The 18,560-nt window shown below is 48.5% G+C and overlaps 2 protein-coding genes across 2 annotated transcripts; one reads left to right on the top strand and one right to left on the bottom strand.

Moving 5' to 3' along the window:
- Positions 1 to 3,656: 3,656 nt before the first annotated feature.
- Positions 3,657 to 3,896, top strand: D7B24_002531 (uncharacterized protein; the record flags this gene model as incomplete). Its single annotated transcript, XM_028636737.1, has 2 exons — positions 3,657 to 3,765; positions 3,817 to 3,896. 2 exons carry the CDS (start codon positions 3,657 to 3,659, stop codon positions 3,894 to 3,896), a joined length of 189 nt encoding a protein of 62 aa, XP_028491182.1.
- Positions 3,897 to 11,997: 8,101 nt separating this feature from the next.
- D7B24_002530 (uncharacterized protein) lies at positions 11,998 to 13,080 on the bottom strand (the record flags this gene model as incomplete). The annotated part of the gene is made up of 7 exons (XM_028636736.1): positions 11,998 to 12,379; positions 12,438 to 12,527; positions 12,580 to 12,592; positions 12,651 to 12,678; positions 12,728 to 12,791; positions 12,843 to 12,884; positions 12,989 to 13,080. 7 exons carry the CDS (start codon positions 13,078 to 13,080, stop codon positions 11,998 to 12,000), a joined length of 711 nt encoding a protein of 236 aa, XP_028491181.1.
- Between the last annotated feature and the right edge of the window lie 5,480 nt (positions 13,081 to 18,560).

Genomic DNA, 18,560 nt, shown 5'->3' with positions numbered 1-18,560 from the left:
CACTGCACTGAGAAGCTCTGGTTCATAAGAGACAGGGTAATAGACCGTCGCGTGGAAATACCCGGCTAGCCCAGCAAATAAGAGATGATGAAGTTTCCAAAGCCCGTCTGTTACAGTCACCTGTTAAATATGATAGATCACATCCCCCGCGTGTTACTTTGCCGTGAGGGCGGTGAGCCTGTTTATTTGCATGACATGCCCCGCATGGTGGTCATAGGGTGCAACTACTAACGCACCGGCATCTTCCCCGTGTCTCATCAGACTGGAGGGCGTCAAATGCCTCATTACCCCACTCAATCGAGAATACTGCGCGGAGCCTGACACTGAAGTTAACCATCTACGCCGAGTCGCACGACGGCCGGCTCTTCCCGCTGGTGCCTTCGATGATGGACATCTACTGCATCGTGGACTACTTCTTACACGGACTTAACGCGGCCACCTAGTGCATCGCCGGGGCGGAAAGCGCTGGACAAAGACGATGCTGCAGCTAGTGGGCATGTAAGCCTCATATGAATCATGCAGCGGCGAACATGCATGGAGGAGGCATGCACATCCGAATCAGGCATGAATGATCCACAAGAGACATGACGTTTATATTGCAGATGAGGAAGGCAAAATACGAGGATCGTGACCGTAATGGAGTAGGAGATGCAGCTCAAATGCAGAGCGCAACGGGCGATGGAAGAGGGTCGCATCCAATTCAAGGTTCAGTCGAACCAAGCTCGCCGGCTTTCAGGAAAAAATAAAAAAGGAGAGTCGTCACCGAGAATGCAGCTGAGGTGTGAAGCAGGCATGGCCAGGGGTGGAGTCATTCTTCAGGCCTGGCACACCCAACCAACGACCTAAGGAAGCGGGCCTCCTGGCCCGTCCTGCGGCGCTCGCAGCCAATGGGCTCTCGTCGATGCGAGGTAATGGACTGACATCGCGTTATCGTCGTTCGTATCCGGCCGGCTCGAGGGCGTTTTAAGACTCTTGATTGTTGATACGCGAGTGGATATTCAGGTTCCAGTTAGAATGACTTTATTTTGTACGGTTCAGGGTCAGTCTAGTGATGATGGGGCTGGTGATTGTGTCTTCATTCTGGTTATGTTGTGTTCTTCGTTGGGCAGGGTTTCGATCCCGGATCCTCCGCCAAATTATATCGGTGTACCCGGGGACCCACACCTTTGACTCGTTATAACGGGGCGCTTGCACCAGTTAATAGAACACAGTGTCACCGAGGCGTCTGTGGTTGATTGACTTGTCTGTTCTAGGTACAAAAAGCGACCTTCAGCGCGTTCTAAATGAGTGATGTCAGATACTCGGTGCCTAACGTATCGAACTCGTCACTCCTGGCTGAATCCTCATATTAAAAGGACCTGGTGATGGTTGTAACTTCGTTGATCCTTGTTTTGTACTGGTTCTATCGAGTGACAAACTTGACCCCACTCCTTCACCGCTCTGCGGCAGAATGGTGAAATATTCAATAAACCCGATTTCAGACACCCTTAAAAGCAGATTAAAGCATCAATCTGACAAGTGAATCCCGATAAGCACCTTACCAGAATAGTCTATCTAACCGAACCAGATATCTACAGCAGGCTGAAGTGGTGGAGTCAAGGTAGAAGGACGTGGGCACGACCTTAAGCACCTCATGAAGTATGGGACTATTCTGCTAGGAAATACCGTGCCGTCTAACTGGGCGGGTCTCGGAGACTCTGGATCCATGTTCTTTTTCTCTCCCAAATTTTGCTGCAAAGGTAATATCATAATGGATCGCAAGTGACCTAAATGTAATTCTTTGAAGCCTTCTGCGCTACGAAGGCCAATAATTTGCATAGAGGAGTACCCTTTTGAACCTTGACTTAGGACGAAACATGGGGCGCTGGCGGAAAGAGGTGAGAAAGCTGTGGTGTAAGATTTGTTTCGTTTGTCTCTGAATTTCATCGATCTGCGCAGACTTCATAATAACCTTTGACTGCTAGACCCTATGCGCAATTGTAAAGGCATCTTCTTAAGTGCCCAGCTTCCCGTACTCTAAGCTTAACTTAGTTAGCTAGCCTCGAGATACACTCTACTATAGATCGTAACTTAATCGTAAAGAGCTCCTTTCCTAGCTTCTTTATTACCTTTCGCTTCCTTTTCCGAGCCTAGCTATTAGGACTAATCGGGCTAAGGGGTTAGCGACTATAGAGCTCCGCCTACACTAAATCCACGATTATGACTCTACTACTGCCTCCATTATATAGTATGTTACGAAGCTTCCCGTCGTTATAGAGGACGCTTAACTTATATAGCTCCGTGAAGGCTACGGTAACTACATCGATAATAGTCCGCTTATCGATCTAGGCGTAGCACTTAAATAAAGGCCGCCTAGCCTAGCTAAGAAACATAAAGTGCTTAAACATACCGCTATTATAGTAATACGGCAGGATCAGATCCATCCTACCGAGATACACCGGGACGTATTTCCCTTAAATAGACCGGACTCGATCGTACATATCGTTCTCGTACTGCAACCGAGCGAGATCGAAACTCTCTACGCCTTTAGTAACGAGCGTATAGCCGTAGGAAGATAGTCGCACCTTGAAGAGCGACCCTACTGCTCCGGATAGGTAAAGGGGTATATAATCGGCATCGGGGCCACGGTCTTTAGCAAGCTGAGCGCAGATGAGACGCAGGACCCCCGGTCGGTCGATATGCCTGGGTCCGTGATTTTCAAAATTAGGGCATTTCTTGTCCATTAGGCCGCCGAAAGCTACCCCTGAAAGGCATCCCTGAGTACAGAATGGCCGATCCTAGATTTTTCGCTGCGTCGTTTGATCCTGCCGCCGGTCTCGTTTGCTGCGTTGCCCTCGATTCCCGACTAAGCTTGCCGCTACCGAGATATTCCTCTGATCCTCGGAACGTAATAATCGTTTTGGAGTAGGGGATGGGGGAGCCTCATCATCATCCTCATTGTCATCGCCTCGACCATCGGGCTTTTCATCCAGTGGCCGGCAGTGAGAACGTGTTCGGATCGGTGAGCGGTCGAAGCCTCGCCACCGCTGGGGTTTGTAAGGAGAGGCACGAGGCTCCTTGCCCTTACGCACCGTTTCGGGGATATTCCTCAGTACATCATCATACTCCACAGCCCAGGTTTCAAGCCTAGCAGCCACGTCGTGCCAGGCCTGAGGCGGTATTTCTGCGCTAAGGGCTCGGAGAATGAAGGCAAAGACCTGTACTACAGCCGTGCGATAGAGCCTATTCTCGTCGTCGTCCAGGACGTCCATGTTTAGCACACACACAGAGAAGTAGACAACAGTCGGATCGTCGGGAATGTGAAGGAAGACGAATGTTTCCCCAGTACAAACGTATCCGTATTAAATACCCTTGCCAATCATATAGGAGAAGAGCTGGGTGATGATAGCGGCAGCCAGTAACCTCGACGTGAAGGCAAAGCCCTCGCCTTCTTAATTGATAACATCCCGTGCCGGTTGGATTTCTAACTCCAGACCTGCCACGACCTCATCCATACTAAGTTTATAGGGCGCCTTGTACTCGATCGCAAGAGCGGGGGCGTTTCGACCATCTGAAGTCCTATAGATACAGAACTGATCTGCCTGGCCGCTTTTCCCCTTCGCCCTGCGACGGGGTTTATGGCCCAGTGACCCTGGGGCTAACGCGTTTGCTCCAGTATGGCGTTCGTGGATGGACATCTGCTGCATAGACCCAGAGATGGTCTCGTCGACCGGTCCGAGATTCGTATGGCTTTCGAAGGTCACGGTTCCCTGGAGATCGAGACTAGTTCGTAGTCGCACATCCTTATATGCCTCGTCTACTAACTTCTAAACCGAGTTCTCGACGACGTCGCGCTCGAAATCTCGAAGCCCAACCTCACTGCTTATGGGGTTGAGCAAGGACCTGACGTATTCTAACTGATGTTGGGATGGGAAAGTAGACTAGGAGGTGAATGACTGGCCAGTTGACACTTGTTCCCAGATCTCCTCTTGATTCGTCGCGAAGTCGTCCCAGGGGATAATTCTTCGAGGGAAAATTCGGCCGGCAGGGTCTGTTGTCTCGCCTTGCGTGGTCAGCGAGCGATCAGTTACCACCTGGATCGCACGGTTGAGAGAGTGGCAAGCCTCGAGATATTTCTCGAGCGACAGTGGTCGGGACGAACTGGCAAGGTTTTCTGCCTCTCTGCGATAATGTTGCTCTTCTTCTATGCGACGTTGCTCCTCTAAAACACGACCCTCAGCTACTTCGCGTCGTCGTTGCTCCTCTTCGCGTAGGCGCTGCTCCTCTTCGCGTAGGCGTTGCTCCTCTTCGCGTAGGCGTTGCTCGTTCCGAAGCTGTTGTCGCAACTTCGCAAGTTCTTCTTCCATAACGACTGGTTGAATATCGACATAGGCCAGAGCTTGCGATGGAAAGAAGTTAGGCCATGTATTTGAAGGGCGTCGGATTGTTTTGGAGTCCGGCTGTTGACCCCCGTTGGTTGCCCCATTGTTGATATCGGAATTACTTCGGGATAAATACGGACCAGAGCTTGGATGATGTCTCAACAGACCCATCGTGGCGCTTAGTCATTTCCAGTTCCATGACGATCGAACCTACGGGTGCTCGTGCAGGCTGCGGGGATGCGGGCTACATGTGACATCGAATCGACGCAGCTTAAGCATGATGACTAAGTCATCAAGGGCGGTGTGCGTGCACGAGCCACGAAACGAGCACCTGAGTTCAGGATTTTTCCTGGAGCAAAGCTTCCTCTGCGAAGTACGGCCAAGGCGTGCCAGAAATCCTTCTTCCGCTCCCGCACACGGAGGTAGAATGACGACAACTAACTGACGATGACTGAAGTTGATACTAAAAGACATAAACTGCAATCATTGACTATCTCACAGTCTGTACCCAATTGTCCGAGTCACCCTCTACCCAGAAATCGAAGACATTGCCCCAGACAGATTGTGAAGGCTTCGTGCGGTTCACAAGTATGGTTTTCCCCCCTTCTCGTATCGTGACAGATCCTTCACGAGTTTCTTCACCCCGTCAGTCAGCAGGCTCGTACCAATGACGATTAGAAGATCCGGTCGGCTGGCTAGATCGAATGCCACAATGTCACCAATTTTGTCCGCGCGATGATCGGTCTCATGATAGAGAACGACGTCTGTCCGCAGGCATCCAATGCTGAGGGCTCGCTTGCCCTTCTCCGTTCGCGCAGCGGACCTCTTGGAGCAACCAGGACAAGGGTTGCCAGGGCGATTTTCCTCCTCCCAGGCATAGGTCATGCTGCATTTGGGACAACGTACATGCGCGGCAGAACCATGTAGAGAGACGCAATCAACCCCGCTGTCCATGGATGCCTTGCTTCTCCGGCTGATCGTGGAAGGGGTCTGGGTGCGTCGACGGCCCCTTAGAAATCGTCCTCGACTGCCTGCACCGAGGCGCAGGTCGACGGACAGACCTGCCTTTGCCTCGAACTGGTCGATGTTCATTGTGTATTGGCGGAGCAGCCGGCGAGCACTGCTCAGCTCCTTAATGTACCTATGAGTGAGAGTCGGTTCACAGCGCTTCACCTGATGCTGCAATGTCTTAAGCCAGTTATGAAGGTTCTGCTTCTTTTCTGGTCGCGTGAGAGCGGATGCGCTGAAAAGTTCTCGGAGGCTACGTCCCTTCTTCTCAGTGGAGTAGGTCCCGTACTCAGAACGAAAGTCCTCGTTCTAGTATGAGTAAGGGTAGCAATATTCAAGATTTGGAACACTTACGGGGATCCCCGCACTAGTACTGATGCCGGCACCTGTGACTACGATGACCCTCTGGGCCTGTTTGCAGAGGCGAGCGACTTGCCCGAGACTCTCCTGGTCGTGAAGCGTCATGTGGATCATCTTACTGAACTGAGAGATCAATGAAGGCAGGATATCCGAGAGAAGGCAGGTGCCAAGATGCAAGACTGGTTGTGTGAGAGGAAGATGGAAGAGGGAAATGCGAGGGCCGGGTGGGTGCCAGCTTCTTATGTACCCTTCTGCATGACATGCTGGCTGACCTGCGACCCTGTTCTGTGCTTGTTCATGTGACTTCTCATGTCGCGTCACCCTTCAGCATATGCGCATCAGGCTGTGATCATTGGCTACTAAACCACACCTGCCAGGATGCTGCCGTCTGCTTATACGGGTAACTTGGTACAAACTTCAGCGGAGAGGGCAAGGGCCATCACAGAGGGTAAGCGGCCAGAGCGTAAGTAATTTGATAGGCACTCGTGGTGCTGACGATATTCTGAGAGGGCTGTCATTCAGTATCTCGCGACGTTTGTGCTGCGAGAACCGCTCTGGCACGATATGAGGGGATATCAACGCCACCTGGGAGAGTTATAGGCAAGTTCTCCCGCGACGATCATCCTTCATCGCGGATAACGTCAAACTTCTCGACTCTGCGTTGAGTAAAAGCTTTGTAGCACGATAAGGCTTGCGAAGGGTGAAGACCTGGAGCGCTCTAGGAGGATCTCTGGGGCCCGACCCTTGACATTAACGACTGAGATCTATTAGGTCGCAGCAGACAAGCGTCAAGAGAGAAAAAGAGAACATGACCCAGGGAATGCAGGGCCAGTAAAGGAACGACACTATTAGCCTTGGCTTAGCGGTGTAAACTGTGTTCGATGGTTCTGATGGCAACGGTGTCCATCGGCGACTCAGAGGCGTACAGTGGTCGCAGGTCTTACTTTGAGGATCCAGTTTGCCCGCCAATAAAGTTCTCCGAGACAAGCTGCCCAGTTGTTCACGCTCAACCGAGAACATAAGATTGCACTGCGAATATATGCCCCGACAAATGGACCGCATCAAGCACAACGAAATTAGTGTCCCTAAGGTCTCTCATTTGGGGGCGAAAGCTTATCGAAACCATCGACGGCCTGCTGGCGGGTGTCGGAATAATGTATCACTCGCTGCTAACCGCAACTCTGGGACGGCGGCGGCACATAAATGTGATCTCCTTCCCGCTTATAGGTTCTAGAAAGAAAAGGGTCCAAGGGGAGGCCGGGCCGCGGACGTAAACGAATTCGCGGTGCATGACTCACTTAGTCTCCAAGTGGGCGAAAGTAGCACCGCGGAAATGGTAGGAAAGTTGTTGCTGATCGTGGTCGAGGTCAGCGTGTTCGGAGCGCGGACATCGAACAGCTCCGCAAAACAGCGAGGGTGTACGCAAGACTTCGGCGAGATCCCCACCCCCCTTTTTGCGGGGACTTCGACCAAATCCGTCCAGTACAGGAAAAGTCGATTCTCCTCTTCAGTTCGGCCGTTCTGTGGGAATGCCGAAAACTCGTCCAAGGCAGAGCAAAGATCCCAACATGACAGCGCACGGGCTGTGGAACCAATTCACCACGGGTGGCGTACTACACAAAAAAACAACCGCAGGAGATCCTCGACTTCAGCGGCTACTGTAATGAGTCAGGCAAGGCACGCAAGAGGGGTCGAATGTGGCCCTCCTGAACAGCAGATACTACAGGGAAGGCGGACAGATCCCATAGGAGTCAGGCATTACCGTGGTGACACCGCTGAACAGAAACCAGTGAAACCTGGACGTCGAGGCGACGCTCGCTCCTCTAATACAACGCCACAGCTCGTCTCATACACAAGTGAAAGGAAAGCGAGCCGACGGAGGGAGGAAGCCCTCATGATCCTGGACCACATCAGCCACCTCCTTGTTCAGGTGCCGGTCGTCGTGAATAGGAATATGCACCCAGGGCTGTTATATTGGTGGCGGTGCAAGCAACAAGGCCACGGGCGTCATCATCGACATGGATATCGAGACCATTTTATCAGTGCAGAGACGGTTGTGAACTTGGGCCCTGGGGCGGGGATCGTGTTGGTATCGGAGACAACAAATGACCTCCTCTTTGTCGTGATGCCGGTAGGCAGCATCCAATGAATTCCCATGGGCAACAATCGAGGCGGTTCCGGGTCAATGCGACCGTACAGGTCATACGTTCAGCTGCCGCGGTGCCAGACGCTGCATACCATCATGTTGCTGTCTGAAGTGTGAGAGAGGAATTCTGTCAGCAAAAAGGTGTCCGATAATATGAACGCGTCGGATGGAAGGCTACAGGTGTCGAGCGATATGACAGTGAGGGACGTCGGTTGCTGGGACTAGTCGCGAAAAAGTGAAGTTGACAATTTGTCGTCTCGGATGCGGTCACGAACCTTCCCCAGTGCGGTCTGAGATACACAGATTCGGTACCTCACCTTTTGTCACGTGATCTGGAAGATTTGGACGGGTTTTTTTGGGGCGGGCAGTACTCATTAGATCTGATCTCTTCGCTTCGCTTGGTGCCTCACAAGGCTGGTCTAACGCAAAGCAAAAGCAGCCAACCCAAATTGAAGCAGCATAAGGCCTGCGTCACCAGCTAGTCACGTGTCTCGCTTAGTTAGAGCTAGAAGGAAGTCCATCTCCATGGCGACCTACTAGCTAGACTCTAACGCCTTCGATGCAAACTCAACAATACTGTCCGTCTATTCTGCCTTCTCTACATTTGTAGAAGTATCTCAATGTCAGAACGCGTAGATGAGTAGAGTGAAGAGGTCTTCCGCACTTCGCTTCCGCAGTCACTTGGCAGGTAGGTACAGGGTAGAATAACATCTGAAATCTGCCTCCGCACTTCTAGAGGCCGCCTCCGCGTTCCTTATATAGCTGTTCAACAGCTGCCGCGCCTGTAGACGTCCGGACGGCTCCTGTTTCATGACTGCCGCAGTGAGGGCCCTGACACTCAAACATCTCCCCGAAGTACGACAAAAATGGACAGTGAAGTCAAGGGTTTCGAAAACAATGGCCGCCGCCATGGGCCTTTCCGTGGGGGATCATACATGTTCCCCGCGGATGATGTGAGACTTCATAATAACGCCACTGCTCAAGTCTTGTCTAATTCGAACAGAGAGATAAAAGCCTGCTAGATCTCTTGAGTTCAGTCTTGCACCGCGCACATGGAGAGTTCTTTGGTGCTGAATTGCTCCCACGGTCTCGTGTACTAGATCTCGGGGCAGGCACCGGCTGGTGGGCGATCAGCGTCTTTGAGTGAGTCGCAATCAAGGACAGGGGCTTGAACCAGAACAAACTGACCGAATCCACAGCTTACTTCAGAAGGGGCCTCAAGGCTACGTTCCTGTAGATGGCTTAGATATCTCGCTTATACAGCAGACAGGTTGGTCATTATTTGCTGTTTGGTGTCCTCGCTATCATCATTGACCGACTACAGTATCCCAACGACGGTTTCTTTCATCCAAGCAGACATCGAAAAGCCCTGGCCACAGCTGCCCGACTACGACTTGATCCACATTCAGCTGCTCCTCGGGTCGATTCATGATTGGAAAGCCATTTACGAGCAGGCTTATAAGTTAGTGCGCGCCGCACGTTCTCAAAGCTCTTGTTAATTTGCGACTAGTCACCTCCAACCCGGAGGTCACTTAGAATAGGTCGAAATCGAATGGAAATTCTTCAGCGATGATGGCACTCTGGAGCCCGACTCAGCTCTCGTTATATGGAGTGATACACTGCATCGTACTTTGCGTACAGCAGGGGTACCACTAGAGGTCGATGGGCAGATCAGAAGCAAACTTAAAGAGGCCGGCTTTGTAGCGGTCACCGAAACTGTCACGAAACTCCCAATCAACCCGTGGGGCAGCCAAGAAAGCGAGAAGGAGCTTGGCAAGTGGTTCAATGCCGGGCTAACCCAGGCAGTCCCCTCGATGACCCTTGCGCCCCTCACAGAAGGCAAGCGATGGTCAAAGGACGAAGTCGTTAAGCTTATAGGCGAGGTTACACGGGAAGCTTGCAGCCTCTCGGTTCATGCGTACTGCAATCTGTGAGCCATCCGAGGAACGATATACTACGAACAGCAGGCGTACTAATGCTTGGCCAGATACAAATGGACGGCTAGAAAGCCGGCCTCTGATTGCACGATTGGCTCAAAGCTTGAGAAAGGCGGAACTGACATGTTGTCGCCCTGATGATCAGAAACTCCAAGATGGATTCATTTCCTAGTACACCTCCATTTGAGACAGCGAGTCACGTTCCGAGCTCGCATTGTCGTCGGCGTCAAAAGCTTTCGTGCCTTGTCTTAATAGGTCCACACAACTATCGCCTGGGGTATGCTCGCTCCACGAGCGACCTATATGACCGGCCATTTCGAAGTGTCTTCCCTCACCCCACTTCGTCGCGGATCAGATCCGCACCAGGACGCCGGCGCTTTACAGTAAGCGTATGCGGCTGCACCTACGGTCTCGAGGTTGTTCAACTTCTGGACGGCCTCTTTTCGGGCCAAGCTCGTGGTCCGGTGTTGGTTACTCTCGTGACTCGTCTTCTCCTTCAGACGTTCAGGGGGAATACCCTTGGCAGAGGGCTCATTACTTGAACCCGATGTGGCGTTCTTGGAGGTCGTGACACAATGGGGGTGTAGATCAGATGCTTGTATGCGGCGCTCAGGAAGTATGAAGCATCGGCCACCTTGGTATAATGGAGGCGTTCCATTTTGCATGTAACCTTCATTCATATGGATATGCGGCTCCCTCATGTTCCCAGAGCGTCAGGCGTTTTGAGCCTCGTGTTTTTAGTTGCTGAAATGTCGCAGTCGGACAGGGATGTGCCTAGGGCTGGGGTTCTCCGATTTGGTGCTGGAAGGGTTCGCTGAGATGGACAAGCGTGTGGGGAAAGCTAGCACCCTTGGATCATTGACCGTCGCTATGCGTGGCTCAGCGAGGCAAAGCTAGCGCCAGCTGGGAACATTGTTTTAACGGCACCCTACCGTGCCCGTCTAGAAGGCCGCCTACTTGAACTGCTTCTTCCCGCTGTCACGTACCGTAAACTGCTGTCCAGACCCTCTGTCTTTTATCAACACTCTTACTGTTCTCATGGATCCTCAGTACAATGCCGCCTGCCTGCAGGCTCCTCCAAGAGCTTTATCAGGATTTACTGAACCTAGTCTTATCAGTCACTCTTACCCATCCTCACAACAACCAAAAGGTCTCACGATATCCGAGGACGAGAGACAACAGAACCGGATGATCTCTGAGACGCCTCTCGGAGCTTTTCGTCACGATTTGGGCTTTCCGAATCTATCCGGTTCGAGCTACAACTACCACGAGATCCACGATTCGTCCAAGCAGCAGAACGTATATAATGAAGAGCAGTCTCTCGCGTCACGGTCGTCCCTTCGACTTCGGGAAAGTTGGGTGCAATGCGATCAGATTCAGGCACAGGAAGTAGCCAAAACTCAACGACTTCCGAGAAGACGCCAGCCGACCTCGGGAAAGACCGAGGACAAAAGCGCTCGACTCCGTCGGGGAAGGCCGAGGTTAGAAGACACAGCTGTGACTCTTCAAGAAGTCAGCCCATCTCTTATTCAAAATTGACGGTCAAGCCAAACGAGCTAACAGAATTAGCGTCGACGCACTCAAATTCGAATTGCTCAGCGAAAGTATCGAAGCGGGAAAGAAACCAAGCTCAAAGAGTCGCAGTCTGCAGTCGACAGACTACACAACAAGTGGAGAAAGTTGGAAGGTCACTGGATCGTCTTGAAAAACATACCGGCAGTCAGAAGCGTCTTGGAACAGTACCCAGAAGAGATGGGACAAGTTGATTCCATGTTCATGCAATCATCGGAAGCTGGTGAGCCAAGGCATCCAGAAGAACGAGCGGTGGAGACAAACGAGCATTCAGGGCATGAATTTGATAATGAACTGAGGCTTCCTTGGGGCTACACGAGGTCTATGTAGAGACAAGTTGGTAGGGGATGTGGAAGTAAAGTCCTGTTACTCTGGCTTCTGAGCGTAGACGATCTTTTGTCTGTAGTATGCATGAATCTTTCGAGAGCGAAGTTCAGCACGAAGAGCTGCACTCAAGACATGGACTTCCTCGGGTTCCCAAGCCAGTAGTTGAGCAACATAGACTAAAACACCCTCGACGTCATTCTCGGTTGCAACCTGTTGATATCTGCCAATCTCCTTCATCCTCTTGTCCTTTGGCCATTCTCCCACGGGAGTCTACAGCAAAGTCAGTTCAGTTCCATAACAAGATTTCCCAAGAATGTTTACGTGCCTTGTAGTCCTGCTCCCTAATGTTCATAAATTGGGCTGCTTCCATAGCCTTCCGCTGAGTTCCATCTTCAACGACAGTCATTGACTGTCCCATCTTCTTTCCTCCTTGGACCAATGCTTCGCTGAATTGGCTCATCGCTGATTCGTCCTCAACGGTACCGTCGTCACTCCTGAATTGTGTGGAGGCTTCGTGGCTTTCGAGCCATCCACCAGGCTTGAGACATCGGTAGGCCTGCTGGAATAGAGCATTCCAGTCTGCAATGCTTCCGAACATCCAACGAATATGGATCAAGTCAAACGAGTCATCTTGGAAAGTCCACTCCAGCTTACAGTCATCGATTTGGCTGGCAGCGTTGACTGTGTCAGTAAAGATTGCCCTCAACCTATCATATTAGAACATACAAGGTAACATTGGGCGGAACCCAAAACGGTTGGATAGGGGAAATATCGATTCCGATAACCTCGGCGCTTGGATAGTTGTCCCCGACGTCTCTGCGTTTTGATAAGAAACAAACAGGATAGGGTTGTTCAGAAGGACACTCACGTTGCCCAAATACCTGTCATAGGTGCTATCATTAGTAGACGTTCTCTTATCCCAGATCAGTAGGGCCGAACCTGTCCCTGTGCCAACATCAAGTACTTTCTATTACATTGTTATAATTTATCCAAATGTCGTTGCATGAGAATCGTACCTGGACGTCCGTCAGAGGTGCTTTGAACAGCTGATTATCGAGCATGAGTAGATGAACGTGGTGGCTAAGGGGCGGTCAGCATGCATGAGCAGCTGTATTATCAGGTCAAGCGTACACGATATCGAGAGATTCGTTCTGTTTATCGTCGTTGGAAGCCCTGAGAATGTCAGATGTGCAACAAAGCATCAAGAGCGAAGGACTTGCCAGTATTGGGCATCCCCTCGATCGCCATGAAAGGTTCTTCCGTGAAACTTCCTGTACTCGTAGATAGAAGATGACAAAGAAGTCGTGCTGTTGGCGACGCCTTCATCGAAATCGGACGTGGTGTCGTCAACATCGAAACCCTGAGGCATGATAATACTTGATCAGCTTCATTTCTCGATGATTTTGTATCGCACCACTTCACGAACCTCTTCGGGCACAGGCCAATGTGCAACTGGCTGGTTGCTCAGCGTCCCTTGAGCTGCATCGGACTGAACGAACGTGTCACTTTGATCAGGCTCCGATGGCGGGGACTCAACTGTCGTTTCCTGTCTGGCTGCCATGGTCAACAAAACGGTTGAGATGAAAGGAAAACCTTGGGCTGAAGGGTCACCGCAGGCGGGTCGCAATGAAAGGGGGTAACAAGATAAGTGCTACGTTGGATGACGGTCGGCCGACGATATATGATCAGGAGGAGGTATGCCAAGGGGCCTGCGAGGACCCCGAAACGAGTTCGTTAGGGACTTGGTAGATGGCCTGCTATAGACACTCCTATCTTATTGCCACGGGGTTGCCCCGATGTCAGTGTCCCCACAAATTGCGTGTTGATCATACGCCCTTATGCACGCCGCCAGGCATGCAAGAGCGGCAACGCTTGGGGATAACAGGCCCACGCACGAAGGGGGGGGGTATAGTGGGCGATAGGGAACACTATTACAAAACCCCCGGTCGTTTCCTTTTGGGTTTAGGGGCTCTTCCCCTTAGTTATCAGAGTACCTCAGGTCGCCATGAATTATATACCGCGGACTCGCAGCGGGCTCGCGCGGTGTCCGACTGGTCTGATTTCCTGGTCAACACTATAGGTAGGAATAGTGATCAGGTTACGGCTATATATTTATATATCTAAAAAATAGTTCCAGTAATCCGAATTAGTCTTCGTTATACTAATTTAAGTACCGCTATTACCTTATATTATCGCGGCCGAGATGCACCTTTACTAGAAATCGCGAAAACCTAGCTACTATTCTCTTTAACTCATAGTAAGGAATAGCGTAGCGACGAGTTAACGAGGGGCTACCGTAATAATCCCGCTCCTAGTTAGTAGCGGACTAGCGTAGCGACATTTCGCTTAAATAAGCCTAGCGACCTTATCTATTATAGGAAAGGACGATATCGTATTATTCTATTTAAATTAAAGCCTTATTTTTAAATAGGATTCCCCTTATTCTCCCCTCCTCGTACTTTTACTTCTTCTTTTAGCCGGAATAGGCCCTTAAAAGATCCCTACGGAGTATATCTATTACGTCTAAGCCGGAAAAAAGCACTATAAACTCTTCACTACTATATACGTTAGTACGAACTATTACGGACGTTACGGCTTAGCTAACCCCTTTCGGCTATAGTATCGAGCTAGGTCTAAAACTCTAATACTTCCGGGCCTATACGATAAAGTAGTAGAGGTTAAGGACTCTCCGCCACTACTAGTTAGTCTAGTAAGCTAGCTATTACGAGATAAACCGAAGCCTATATTATCTATTAGCATTAGACGCGCCGCTTAACTACTCCCTAACGAAGCCTCTACCCTAGGCCCGATAAATATATGGGTACGTATACCTCCCTCCGAAGCCTTAAGCAATCCCTAGTTTATAACTATCGTATTAGCGGCTAATCGAGCTATTTAGAATTCTAAAGGTAATACTAGAAAGCCTATAAAGTAACGGACTAGCTACTAATAGGTTCATATTAGCCTCTTACTCGTGAGCCTAGAGACTAGATACTTTAATAGGCTTATAGTCGAGATCCTGGAGACGGTATTGCCCCTAAAGGATACGGTAATTAAGTTTTCCTCGGTAGATCTACTAACTTAGCTATTATTTATTGCAATTTTATTCGACTATCTCCGACCTCTTCCGCTAGCGATCGATATTATAAATAAAGATCTCTAGACCCTATTATATATATCGAGCTTCTCTAATAAGAAAGTTATTACGGTTCCTAATACCGATAAGTACGCGATACTATTAAATATACTCGTATCGGGGCACTTTAGGAATAATTAGGCAGGGCAATTAAAGGTATTAGTCGTCCTAACGTCCACGGATATTATCGATAAGTAAGAGCTAGTTATACCGTTAAGGCCGGATAAATACTCGATACTGGTTAAGGAGGAAAAGAAACGAAAGGTTAAGCGAGAGGACGCGAGCCCTGCTTCGGGGTATAAGAAGCGAATTAAGAGGGAAAAACAGATAAAGTAAGAGAAAGGCAATATAGAGATAGATAAAGTTAGGCAGGAGATATACGTTAAGATAGAGCAGGAAGAGCCTTTATTAAGTCCCTCCTACTAGAGCCTAATAGACGACGAGCTTAGAAATACTATTAAAGAGACCGTTAAATACGAGGATATAATCGATCTCTATAAAATAGAGAATCCACTTTATGAACTTGCCGAGGGATATAGAGGCATATTAGATAAAGGAGATAAGGTAGACGAAGAAGATAGCGAGGAAGTTTTAGCTACGGAGTTCGTAAGAGACTAGATTACCTTATTACCGAGCTAAGCGCTAATATAAATAGATAACCTTAGCGGTCTATTCCTTAAAGTTATAGGAGTGATTAGGCTTAACTATTTAACGATAATGCTAAGGAGCTCCTACTAGTATACTCTATACGTTTTAAGGGGACTAAGATCCCTATTATATTTACTATCCGATATAAGAAAAGGAAGGATTAATTACTCGGGCTCCCTATTCGAACTATCGCTTTCCCCCCTATTATTATTTATTCCCTCTAGGTCGTTCCCTTCTTTATCCTTATATCCTAGTTTAATAAATAGTTACTCCGCTAATTCCCTATCTTTAAGTTCATTTTAGCGGGCTTAATTTACTCGCTTATATAATTCTTACTATATACGTTTAGATTTTCAACTTAGATTAAAAGGGTTAGAAGACGTATATATTCGGCGACTCCTCCGGTTAGTGCTTTATGATATACTAATATAGGCTAGCCGCCTCTTTCGATATATTGAATAATCCTATCTCGAAGGCTAAGGTAGAAACGCTTAAAAGGCCGTAATTTATCCGGTTCCTATTAAATCCTAAGGACCGTATTATCGTAGCCTATTTCGACGAGAACTTAACGATACTAATATTTTATCTCCGGCTCTAAGTAAGTGCTAATATTAATACCCGCTAACGGTCGCTCTATCTCGGCTAGAACTAAGCGGTTAATAGGGATACCTTAGTTATACGCCTTATCGGGATCCGGGTAATAGTAGTTTATCTAGGGTTAGCCGTGGACTACGTAAGGACGGTTTTTCTAAAGGCGGATTCGATAAAGATTCTATACCTCTATAAAATCGAAGAGTTCTTAGCGTAATATATCTTTAAAGACAGCGTAAATAGCGATCTAATCCTCTAATATATCGCTATCGAAGTCCCCGTCCCTAGCGAGCTCGCTAAAGTAATCTACCTACTACCAGGAGGAGATATATAGTATACTCTCCTACTATTTCTCAATCTTAACGTTTTTCGTACTCGGTACCGCCTTATAGGAATCCTTTAAGCGCTTCCCTTACTAGAAAGCCTAACCGTTCTACTCTATCCGTCTATCTATAGCTAAGGTAAAGTTCTAATACGCTACTACGATTAATAGCGTCTCGCTACCTCTATCCGCCTATAAATACTATAGCCGAAAGCCGTAGGCGTTATATATAGTTAAGTACTACTTTAAAACGCTTAGAGAAGTTATAGCGGAGTAGCTAATATAGAACTAGATAATATTACGCGAGTAGGCGTCGATAGCGGCGTAGATCTCGAATCTATACGCTTTAAGCTTATTATAGCTATTAATGCACTATTAATAGTTTAGTCCTAATATAAGGAATTATCCTTTCTTCCTTCGGAATATTCTTTTCTAAATCTCGATTTTATTCGGGAATATAATTTTATATATAGTAAAGAGAGGGTCTCGTAGTACCTAAAGCTACTTTTACTAATATAGATAAGGCTAAAGGAGGCTTTTTCTATATCCGGAAATAGTATTAGAACGTCGGGTTATTTCGATAATAACTTACTCTATTTTCTTAAATAAGGCGAGGCGCTTATTATCGCTATTAATCCTACGTACCTAGTAGCGATCTAGGTATAATCTAATACGCTTTAGACCTCGTTTCGTAATTAGCTAGCCCCGTCTCTATAGAACTCTTAGTATCTACTTCTCGGTAAATCTAACCCGAAATATTAGGTCGCGCATAGTCTCGATTAGCTCTAGGCTTTCTTAGTTCGGGCTTACTAGCGCGGGAGATCCTAGCTCGCGATTCAGCGAGAGATTATACTAAGATTAACGTCAATATAGTAATATTTTCGAAGCTTATACTTAATCCTATTTCGCGAGATACTACTAAGGTAAAGATATATAACGTAGTCACGGTATTGATCGATTGGATTAAGCGGACGCGCTATCGCTAGCGACGGGTTCGAACGTAATAGTAAGGGTCTTAATACTAGCGGAAAAGGGGGAGGAGGATAGGTAAACTATAAATTACTCGCCGTACTACCCCGTAGCGGTGATATAACTAGCCCGCTATAGCTTAGTTTTAGGGGGGTTAGTAGAACCTTGCTGTTACGACCTGGCAGCTTCCGAAGGGGGAACGCTGTCAGAGGGTTAGGGTTGCTGTTTGCAGAAGCTTAGGTTGTGACTCTGAGACGATGTGGTGTCGTAAGGCGTTGCGCACTCGTTACAATGAATACAAGGTAAGACTTAGATTGATCACTGTCGTGAGAAAGAATGTATCTACAAGTACCGAATGCCCGTCCTTATATACCTGTCATTCTGTCCTTGTCGTGTTGGGTTGGTGAGTCCATGTTGGATGGCTCACCTTTCTTGTCGTGATCCTGTTGCTTGGGTCACGGTGTGGTTAGTGACCGGATCACTTTAAGAATCGTGATCTGGTCACGGTCACGTGAGTGATCCTGTGGGTCCGTGCGGCGCGTCCGATCGCCTGCGGGGTGTCCTGCCTGGTGTCCTGGTGACGACCGGGCTGGGGCGTTACACGGGCTATGAGGCTCGAGATATTCTATTCGAAGATAGTAGACTATAAGTCTATGCCCTCCCTGCGAACTTGTATATCCTAATACACCTTCCGTTAGAGTGATAATAGATATAAGAGCTGCCTTCGAAACGAGATATAGATTACTAGTAACGTTCTTATTTACTATATTAGCTTAGTTAAAGAACTGGCCGAAGCTAATCCCTCCTAAAATATAATAAGTAATATAGCTAATAGCGGCACTTTAGAGCGAAAGAGTCGGAGTATATTATATAGATAGGACTAAGGGTTAGGATAGTAGAGGAGGAGTATTAGTTTATTATCGCCTCTCTTGGCTAGTGAATACTCGTAATTACGTCTTAGTAGCTAAGCAGCCTTACGTATATCCGTATATTAATAGTTAAGCTAGGCTTTTCCTTATTACCTTCCGCTATAGACATTTATTGGCCTGAGATTTATACTCTTAAGGTATTAATCTGTTCCCGCCTTGTCAAACCTAAACGCGAGCCGTACTATCTCGCGGATATAACCTGTATCTTATTCTAGGGAGCTTCGAAGCTTAGTAAAGTAAGTATAAACCCTTAA

This window comes from Verticillium nonalfalfae (genome assembly GCF_003724135.2).
Source record: "Verticillium nonalfalfae strain VnAa140/NRRL 66861 chromosome Unknown scaffold_161, whole genome shotgun sequence".
Taxonomy (NCBI): Eukaryota; Fungi; Ascomycota; class Sordariomycetes; order Glomerellales; family Plectosphaerellaceae; genus Verticillium; species Verticillium nonalfalfae.
This window is presented reverse-complemented; position numbering and strand designations above follow the sequence as displayed.